The sequence below is a fragment of the Portunus trituberculatus genome, chromosome 13 (assembly GCF_017591435.1).
Source record: "Portunus trituberculatus isolate SZX2019 chromosome 13, ASM1759143v1, whole genome shotgun sequence".
NCBI lineage: Eukaryota > Metazoa > Arthropoda > Malacostraca > Decapoda > Portunidae > Portunus > Portunus trituberculatus.
The window spans coordinates 7064923-7075511 of NC_059267.1; the positions used below are offsets into that span (position 1 = coordinate 7064923).

Consider the following 10589-nt stretch of genomic DNA (forward strand, 5'->3'; position numbering starts at 1 on the left):
CGTGTCATATGCTACAGACAAAGACAATTAATAAACATTAACCAAATAAAACTGGTGCATTTTATTTTTTTTCAAACATTATTACTCCTCCAACAGACAAAATAAAACTAGCTGGTATTTCAGGTATGTAGGTGGGGCAATTGTGGGGGTGGCGGGCAGCAGGTTAAGGGTTAACTGTCATAGTTCAACCAGACTGTCCCTACATCAACTTAGCGCCTCCCCAGATAAGAATAACAAAGTCAATCACGAAATTAGCCCAAAAAAACAGTATGTAATGACAACAAATAGTCAATTCACAACACCGGTTCCTGGAAAATGTGTGACCTGAGGATGAATGGCAGGTAACCCCATTCACCTGGGCAGTTTAATTACACTTGCCTACCCGTACGTTGAAATATTACTACTTAAACAATAAGATAAATTAGGGAAGAGGAAAGGGCACATTGGAAGGTGCGGGGAAACAATTATCAAAATATGAAAAAAAGCCAGAAAGAACACAAGGAGAAGAACAGGAAGACACAAGGAGAAGAAATGAAAGGTACACCGATAGAAGAAAACAGAGAAAGAAAGAGCGCAGAGAAATTTAGCGAAACGTCAAAAGTTGAACGTACCTCTTTCTGTTCTTTCTCTCTTTTCCTCCGCTCCTTCTCCTCCCTCAGCGCCATTAACTTGGCTTTCTTCCTCTCCAACTCCGCCTTCCTGTCCGACATGGTGAGGTGTTGGGAGGGAATGGCGCCTGCTGGATGAGAAATATCTGGTCAAGGCGGGGCACCAACCACAGCTGGTGACTCATCGATTGCTCCTCTTCTTCTTCCTTGGTCCTCCTCCTCGCCGCTCGCCCGTCAATAGTTCCAACACTTTCTTTCTCTGTTCTCACCCTCCTTCCCGGCGCTTAGAAGTCTTCTCTACAGCTGTATTTCATTATTTAGTTTTACCTCGTTAATGTTGTTTATTGTATTTTTTCTTTTGTTATAGAAAGTTTCTCTCGTCTTTATGTATCCATTATCCTGATACCGATAACCGATATACCGATAACCTCAAAACTCCGCCGATAGCCCGATACTACCGGCCGGTATAAGTATAAAGATATATGCTGCAGGGTATCTTTATTTAAAAATCATAAAATCCTTTTGTTTTACCTCATTTTAAGTTAATAGACTCCACTACGGCATCAGTCGCCGCCATAGCTAATTCAAAACTATAAAATAGCAAAGCAATGTTTAAATATAACATCTCGTAACCTCTCCCTCGAGCTGAAGCTGAAAGTAATGAGCCGTAGCTAGACTATGAAGACTGTGCACATGTGGTTATGTCAGGTGAAGAAGAGGCTGGGGCCGTATTAACAAAAAATATTAAAGTTTGTCTTCTTAACTTTGTCTTATCTTTTAAGAAGTCTTAGTAAATCTGGGTCTCGGTCTTGATGTGCATATAACGAGGTGTGGTGATATGCATTGGTTGCATGCAACATCATCACATGCAGGCTGTATGCACCATATCACCACATGCATGCAACCTACATAAGAAAGAAAACGAAAGAAAGAAAAAAAAAAAAAAAGCATGAGCATTCAAGTACAAAGGTACTTATTTCTGCAGCAAAGGAACCCAGTACAATGATAGGATCAGCGTGGCAGACAAAATTTCAGTCCCCTTACGTACATATTGCGACACTAGTTTAGATCCCCTCTTCTTCAATACTATGGCTAGCCTTCTTTGATATTGTAGTTAGTGCAGTGCAACGTAATATGTCACCAAACAGCCTAGCAAGGATCTTTGTACAAGATATGTTTGTAATCTAGCTCTCACTATCTCTTGGAAAAGACTCGTGGAATAAGCGCTAATTTCCCATCTCATGAGTGCACGCCTTGCCTCCCGCCAGCAGATATTGATCGAGACTCGTCTGGTCTTTGTTAACCAATACCCAGGCGAGTTTGGCATAAATGGACCAATGAGGGCAGAGCGGCTCGCCAGAACCCTGATTGCTATTGATCAACAAGGGACGGGACGGGGGCTGCCAGGGAAGCAAAGATTCTTCAATTTAGGTTTTTCTTACTGTCACTTTTCGAGAAGGACAGCTCTTCTCTGCACGTCTTTGGAAATAGATGTGGGGCTGAGAGGGCTGCGTGCTTCGTGAGTCACGGAGGAACATTTTACCAAGTACGAGGGATTGGAAGGCGGAGATTGCCGACTTTAGAGCCTTTAGTACGAGAACGTGGCGAGTAGTCATGACCTTATCTCGTCTGGGTCTCATTTCTTGTTCCACTCAAGCCAGTCACGGTCCTCACGCATCATGCCAAAGAGAACATCGCCTGTCAGGACTCGAGGGGGTGCTGGGAGGTTCAACGCATCCCAGAATGGATTGCAGACCGATGCGGAGTGAGGCATGAATGAAATGTACCTTTTGCGCCAGGCAGCGACGGCCAGCCTCACGCACTTGTTGAGTCTGTGATCGTGGCAATGGGAGGCTGCTGGAACGGGAGATTTTCCCCTTCACCCAACCTTCCTCGTCCCTCACCCTGCCTTCCCTCGACCCTGTGATCACTCCCCTCCTCATCTCTGCCCGTGTTATGCCCCCATCTTCTGTCTTAGAAGAAAAGAGGCTGCAGAAGTGATTTTTCGTAACTAAGAACCGTCCCTGTGATACTTGTCCTTCGTCTACTCTACTGTGACCTGGTGGTGGTGCGGGTGTGCGTGCCCTCTCTTATTGTGCCGTGACAAGCTAAGGAGAAGGCGTAGAGAAGTGCTTTTATGTCGTTCAGTGCTCTATTTCCCCTGCATAACCTTCCTGTGTGGATCTCATGTCGCCTTTAGATAGACAGAGGATCCTATTCTGCCAACGTCCTTCACATCGACTCTTGAAGCTAACACAGGACTCCCCGCTCTTCTGACATCGTTCTTCAGCCTCCCCTCCTCCTCCTCCTTCGTCCCCTATACTCGTCTGCACACTGAGGATAAACTGGTAAAACTTTTATGTTTATTTGTTGTTTATATATTTTCTTACGTGTATTCATAATATTCAAGTAACGCAAGACCGAGTCACTTTGATAAAGATTTGATTTGATTCTTCAAGCTGAGATACGCAATCTGTCTTTTACTGAATTTTTATGCGTATGGATTTATATAAGGGTTGGTAGTCTAAGGGAACACTATAACGTCAGGGAGAAAATATTATCCCCCCCACTTAAAAAAAAAAAAATAATAATTGCATTTTATAGATTTTTTTTTTTTTTTTTGCATGTTTAAGTGTGGGAACTCCATAACACAGGAATAAATGTAGTTTTTTGGGGGATTCATGAGTGCATAATTTAGTGATTTTCTAGTCTCTATAGAAGCGTATGTTAAATTTGGGTCACATTCATCACAAAGAAAGAACGTGTGAGATTCGTCTGGATCTGATGTGACAGCTGACTTGATTCCATTCCGCAAGTGACACGCATGCACATCTTGCCCCATTTTGCGTATCTTTTTAGCTCCGAGATGAGACGACCAGAGATCTCTTCCTTTTCCATTCCCTCCTAACACCACCACCACCACTCCCTCCTTCACAACCCCACTCCGTATCCTCCTGACCCCACTTTCCTGCCACAGGACCGAGGTGTGCCATGTGGGGTCGCGGGGGCGGCGGAGGAGGGGGTAGCCATGGGTCACTCAATGCGCTGGGAGGAGGGCCTGCTGGGGGTCTGGCCGGACGCACTATGTGGATCCCCTACTGCTCACACCCAGACACTCGCAACCTGCCCATCCCGCTAGAATTTGCTGGAAAGACTGAGTGTTTGAAGGTAATGCCATTGTATTTTTTCCCTGTTCATATTGTACCGTCATTGCTATTTCTCTTAATATTTTACTGTCTGCTCTCTTTCCCGCTGCCGAGACCGATTATTAAAAGGTGTATTTCATTCTCTCTCTTAGTTTATAAGCAAAATTGAGTGTTTGCTATCATCGTTCTCTTTTCCTTTCCTTAATATTTCACCTCTCCTCCCCCAATCTCTCTCTCTCTCTCTCGATTTGTTGGCAAAAATCGAGTGTTTTAAGTTGCCGTTATTGTAATCTTTCCTTTCCATTCGACTCTGCAGCCAATGACAGGGAGAAGCACAGGTGGACATCGTATGCTGGGTTAAGAATATCGTACATTGATGAAATTATTGATGGTATTACATATATTAATCCTCTATTTTTATTAATTTATTATTTATTTATTTGTTTTAACGGAGAAAGAAGAAATCTAATACTGGCACCTCTTCGCTATTATACTGATTTCTTATTCTTATTCTTATTCTTATCTTTTGTTCTTATTCTCGATAATATAAACTGTGTGTGTGTGTGTGTATATATATATATATATATATATATATATATATATATATATATATATATATATATATTTTTTTTTTTTTTTTCACACATTCAGAAAACACACACACACACACACACACACACACACAGTTGTTAGCACGCTCGACTCACAATCGAGAGGCCCGGGTTCGAGTCCCGGTAAGTGGCGAGGCAAATGGGCAAGCATCTTAATGTGTGGCCCCTGTTCACCTAGCAGTAAATAGGTACGGGATGTAACTCGAGGGGTTGTGGCCTCGCTTTCCCAGTGTGTGGAGTGTGTTGATGTAGTCTCAGTCCTACCCGAAGATCGGTCTATGAGCTCTGAGCTCGCTCCGTAATGGGGAAGACTGGCTGGGTGACCAGCAGACGATCGAGGTGAATCGAGGTGAATTACACACACACACACCGCTCGATCCCATACACACTCAAAACACGATATAACGACTCAAAATACCAACAAATACACTAGAAACTCACTAGAAACATCCAATATACATCTAAACCACCTCCACACCATAAAACACAACCAAAAGACATCCCCACACACCAACATCATTTAAAACAATCCAAGTGATCCCAAAATGCCCCCAAACAGTCTCAAAACACACCCAAGTACTCATGCACACCCACACAACATACTCAAAATACCTTAAATATACCTGAAACCATCCAATACACATGATAATACCCCAAATGCACCCCAACCACTTATAATACCCCAAACACACTCAAAAGATCGTGGAACACTGCCAGACACACCTAAAATACTCCAAATATACACCAAAAACATCAGTAAGCATTATAAAAAAACCCCCAAGATTACAGCGGAGACTTAGCTAAATATTGTGGCTTGGCTCCTCTTTCTCCTTTGTTTTTCGTCCTCCTCTTGTGTTTTGCTTTTCCTATTTCTTCTATATCTTCCTTCTACACACATGCACAAGCCTAGAAATACACAAAAATGCTTAGGAAATTCTAGATATGACGCAAAATATTGACGAATTGTGGTGTTAGAAGCGAGACGCGCCAGCCTAGAGCTAATGAGTCATCAGGGAGAACGAGCACAGCGGTTACTCGGCTAAATTACGTAAATAATTTTGAAAATGACCTACAGAGAAAATGAAGCTACGGCCGAATGCATGATATTTTATAACTTCATAAATAATTTAATTAATATCCATAACATCAAAACATCTCCAGCGTAATTAGTTTTAAAGAATTGTGTAAATTAATTGTGATAAATGTGTAAAAACATTTTCACTTATAACACTGCTAAAATCTCCATCCATTTCGATTTTATACTTATTTTGAAAAATATCTATGGTACTGGGCCTTTATGATACCATAAAGTCTCAGTTATAGCTTGAAATAAAAAACCTCCAAATGGCAAATAAAAATTTTGACTGTTAAAAAGGCTCATATTTACGCTATATAATACCACTAAACACTAAACAGTGACGGGAAACACGCTTCAAAGGCAACAAAATATTAATAAAAACTATAAACCATACTATGAAAGCGTAACGTACATTATCATTAGGGAATGTATGAAAAAAGTATGAGCACCGTGGTTGCCGGGGAGGGGGGAACCTAGAAAATAAAGCAATAACTCGAAAACTACCCAGATAACCTATAATACCTGAGAATGCAGCTTAGAGAGGAGGAGGAGGGTGTTATTATGGCCAAGTTAGATGGACTGAGGTGACGCAGCCCCACCCACCAACCATATATGGCACCACTTTAAGTTTAGTGCAGGAAGAAGTGTGTGTGTGTGTGTGTGTGTGTGTGTAATAACAATAATGGTGATGGTGTTGGTTATGGCACTGTTGTAGTCAATAGGCATATGTAATTTGTATAATATGCATTGTATGGTATGGTTGTCTGTGGTGGTAGTAGTGGTGAGGTATGGTATAGTATGGTGGTGGTGCTGCTGTGGTGTTGGAGTGTGGTGGTGGGTATGTTAACGCTGCACTACCACAAATTCAACTGGTGTGCGCACATGTGGGAAACGAGTGTGTGCAGCAGGTCATCCTCATCCTAATCTGCCCCACCCTGCTCCCTTGGCCTGTGTCTGCTCTAGCTTGTTCTTGCTTCCTCTTTCTTATCTTATTTTTTTCTTCCCTCATTCCCCACTTTCATTATCCTATTTCCTCATCCCTTCTCCTCATTCATCCTTTGTCTTTCTTCGGTCTTTTTTCCACTTCCTCGTCTTCGTTATTTTCCTCATTCTTCCTAGTTCTTACCCTCCTCTCTCCAACGTTCTTGTTCTTTCACTTTGTCTACCTTATCTTTATCTCCAAGTTTTAAATACTGCATGGAAATAGAGAGCGTGTGATCTTAAAATGAAAAATAATAAACTGACATTCTTCATAATGTAAAAAAAAAAAAAAAAAAAAAAAAAGTGTGTTTTGGGAGCATATATGGCTGTGTAGCAAGATTGACCACAAAGGACCCACATCACCACTGTAGGTCTGTCTTAGATGGCCAATTGTAGGCAAGATCGAGTGTTTCAGGCCCCAGGGTATCATATATAAGTTCTCTCTCTCTCTCAGTTGATACGGGAGCTGAACCGCGAGACTTCCAACTACCGTCACCTGGCCGTGGGTGTTGGAGGCAGCGGGGACTGTGAGCAGCTGAGAGATGAACTGAAGAGGTCAAGACGGAGAGCACAAGACCTTGCCAGACAAGCCAAGAACAAACTGAACCCTTACCTCCTAGAGTGAGTAGGAATACGTGGATTGGGATCTCTCTCTCTCTCTCTCTCTCTCCAATACTGGTTTAGCGTTATAGATAAGCGAAAGAATATTGCACATGAATTTCTTAAACATTTTCTAACATCACTCAGTTTCTCATCCTAAGACAAATATTCAGTAAGAGACATTGATACACTTCAACACAGTTTGGTTAATGTTTTTCCTCCACGCCATTGCAGGACAGACCCAGTGAGACCTGAAGTGGCCAGGCTGTGGAGGATTCTGTTCTGCTGCATAAGAGTGTTAGGTGAGGCAACAAACATAATAAGACGTGTTAAATTGTCTTGTAAGCCTTCCCCTTCCTCTTCCCTCTCAGTTGATTATCGGTTAAATGGTGTAATTTTGATAGGGAATGGATATTGTTACTTAAGAGTGTTTGGTGAATCAATAAACCATAAGACTCAAATTTTAATTTTCTTACAATAAAATAAGAATGAATAATGAAATAAGAGAGCATAATATCACACTACAAAATATTGGACTCAAATTGACTCTCCATGCACTGATTATCAAACCAAAGATGAATTACATAAGACAAATAGATAGAAAGTTATTACTACTGTCCTGGGAGACTATGAGGATAGCCTTGTAATGTGATAAAAGTGAGAAATAGTTACCTCAAGAGGCTAAAAGATGTTAGATAGCAATTATCAGTTTCTCCAAGACAGCCACTACACCTCACTATCTCTGTTGAACTGCCTTTCTGGTGTCTCTACAGAATAAGAGATGAGATGAAACTGTGAAATATGAGATGAAATGAGACTTTGAAATATGTATGAGATAATGACACAGCCTTTCTGAGACTGCCAGCAGACCCTCTACTTTCCTGTGCTAATTTCTCTCCCTGATCACTGGTATGTTTACAGAACAGGAGATGCTGCGAACACTCACCCTGCAGCACACTTTTGGGCTGCACCTGGGACCTGTGGGACTCATCAACACAGGAGTGCATGAGTATGGAGGCAGCCACCGGCCAGGCCCTGCATCTCTGGAGGCTCTGGAGCTGCCCCTGGATGACAGACAGGCATTGGAAAGAGCTGAGGTCAATCAGTTGCAAAAGTAAGGTCAATATATATACTGTACTGGATCAAGTCATATAAAATCTATGGGAACTGTTATTTCTTGTTATAAAGTAGAATATATAATTAAGGTAAATTCATATGTATTTTTTTCTTACCTTGCACCTACTCTAATCTTGAGACCAAGACAGATGTAGGGTGCTTGATACAATCCTACAGCGATCATACCATACAATACACCATACAGTACAAATTGCATTCTCCCAGGGAACTGATCGACCTGCGGAACCTGATCAATGTGATGGAGAGCAGTCTGGACCTGAAGGCATGGGTGCTGGATGAGATCACTGAAAAGCAGCTCCTGGCAGCCATTAATGATGACTCCCCTTCCTTCCACGACAACAATGAGTCAGGCTGTTCCGAGGCTGAATCTCCGGTGAGTTCCTATCTATCATATATCTATCCCTAGTATTCTTATGCGAGTCACTCTGTCTGAGTCAACTTAAGTACAATCACTGGTCTAATGTAATAACAATGTTTTTTTTCTGTATGTATTTCTCAATCTGTCATTTTTTCACAACAACACATCTACAAACAAAACATAACATGATGACCTGTGATGCTCTGAATAACCTGTCCCTCTCTTCCTTCCTTCCTCCCACAGAGTGCCGAAAGTTTAAACACAGTGCAGAGGAGGCGATACATTTGCTACATCCTAAGCTGTGTGGTGGCAATATTCCTGCTGGGGACGGTCCTTGGCATCCTCCTTGCTCTCTTTACCTAGCGCCTCACTCACACCAACACACTAACACACTATTCAGTATTTTTATAGCAGAGGTTCCTTCGAGACTATTCTGTGGGCCATCTCGTTCAGTGTGGACGCCAGTCAGGGCTAGACTTACTATAATGCGCATTTTTGTGGACGTGATAACTCTACTGCGCTATGTCCCACCCGCCCGGCCATTAGCTTAAAGGACTCAGGTGTATTGGTACGTACGTTAAGCTTAGTAATGGAAAAAACTCTACCTGGAACTCACAATCTTACAACACAATGGATGAATATTTTGTTGTGTACTTTTCTTCCTTGGTGATTCACAGTTTCCTTCCACTGAGTGACTATGATGCTTCTGCTAAGTTGGCACTTTTCATCCAGTCATGTCTGATTTAACAAGGTATTTCTCTCCATCCCTATAGAGTGACAATATGTAAATATAGGGAAAGATGTGGTAAATATGTGCTCAATTTAGGTGTCCCAGATCTTAATTAAGCTCATACAGTGTGCAAGAATGAGTGTGAGTGTGTGTGTGTGTGTGTGTGTGTGTGTTGAGCAGGATGCATGAGTGTATCTAATGCTGTATAACTTTACTGCTAGTTACCATTAGTGAATGTGCATATTATATTTTTCTTTAAGAGGCAACAGCTAGTACAACATTAAGGTTGACTGACTGACTGACTGATGGTGGTGGTGGTGGTGGTGAAGGTTTTCCTGTGCATTAGTTTTACAGTATTTGTGATGCAAAGTGCAAAACAAAGGATACATTTGCTCATTTGCGTAGTGTGTTAAGCTGTGGCCCACATAGTGCACTGGTCCAGATCTGTGATGTCCCCTTGTCTGCCGGGACAGAGGAGACCATGGGGAGACAGAGACCAAGCTACTCTCATCCACTCATCTCTCACAATGGACCAATAGTGTGACTTCCTGCTAAACCTTCCATACATTTCTGGCCACACTAACAAAACAGACACTCTCTTAGTCTCAGCCATTCATCTCACAATGGACCAACACTGTGACCTCCAGCTTAACTTTTCATGCATTTCTGGCTATACTAACAAACACTTGATTCAGTCTGTCTGTCTTCTGAGCCTTCTCTCAAGTGGAGTGACTGTCAAAGCTACAGAATCATAATTAGAAAAGGTTACTGTGATGTTTCGGTAAATGAAACTTGGTTCAGTCTGTCCATTGGTCTCTCTCTCTTCCTGGGTTTCCTCTCCTTACAGGGAGTGACTGCTGAGGCTACAATAACAGTCTTGTCACACTGGAGCTGAGATTAATAGTGTAAGTAAGGTTCATGCTGCTTAGCTCATCAGCTCTTCATTTGTAATTGTGCCAAAAAAAAAGTATTTTTATTAGTTTTAACTTATAAATCACATTCTAGAAATTACGATAAGGTATTTGTATGATAAGGTTACGATAATCTCAATAAAGAAACGTAACGAGTTACAAACACGGATGTACAAGGAGAGGTTTGCTGCACGGGAGATGAAAATGCTGGCTGTAAAAAATGTAAGACCAACCTGCTCCATTTAGTTATAATAAAGAACAATTTGACAATGTCTCTCCTTCTCATCAATCCCCTATGCTCTCGGTTTACATCTTTCCCCACGAGAGTTCATCCTCCTCTCAACATCAAATAAGTTATCTCTAAATTATATTTAGATTCTGTTACATCATATTAAGCAAAGGAGTGTTCTGTTGCCACTCCCCTACTGA

General features: G+C 41.8%; 2 protein-coding genes across 7 annotated transcripts in view; one reads left to right on the top strand and one right to left on the bottom strand.

The window, feature by feature from the left end:
- The window catches only part of LOC123503260 (cytoplasmic dynein 1 intermediate chain-like), a 37506-nt gene extending 36663 nt beyond the window's left edge, over window positions 1-843 (bottom strand). For 2 of the 6 annotated variants that reach the window (XM_045252864.1, XM_045252870.1), the window contains exon 1: window positions 612-842. In XM_045252864.1, the coding sequence (XP_045108799.1) occupies window positions 612-710 (99 nt within the window). In that variant the 5' untranslated portion in view covers window positions 711-842. Of the gene's footprint in view, window positions 1-611 lie in introns of all 6 variants that reach the window. The other 4 variants (XM_045252876.1, XM_045252879.1, XM_045252844.1 and 1 more) reach the window with 3 other exon arrangements.
- A 1255-nt stretch (window positions 844-2098) lies between these two features.
- Window positions 2099-10430, top strand: LOC123503009 (regulator of G-protein signaling 9-binding protein-like). The gene is made up of 7 exons (XM_045252362.1): window positions 2099-2956; window positions 3586-3776; window positions 6879-7045; window positions 7259-7326; window positions 7946-8138; window positions 8366-8534; window positions 8763-10430. Exons 2-7 carry the CDS (start codon window positions 3600-3602, stop codon window positions 8880-8882), a joined length of 894 nt encoding a protein of 297 aa, XP_045108297.1. The 5' UTR covers window positions 2099-2956; window positions 3586-3599; the 3' UTR covers window positions 8883-10430.
- The last annotated feature ends 159 nt before the right edge of the window (window positions 10431-10589 follow it).

Coding starts and splice junctions, on each gene's coding strand:
- LOC123503009 (XM_045252362.1), top strand. CDS start 3,600: ATGTGGGGTCGCGGGGGCGGCGGAGGAGGGGGTAGCCATGGGTCACTC. Junction 3,777..6,878: donor GAAAGACTGAGTGTTTGAAG/GTAATGCCATTG, acceptor TCTCTCTCTCAG/TTGATACGGGAGCTGAACCG. Junction 8,535..8,762: donor GTTCCGAGGCTGAATCTCCG/GTGAGTTCCTAT, acceptor TTCCTCCCACAG/AGTGCCGAAAGTTTAAACAC.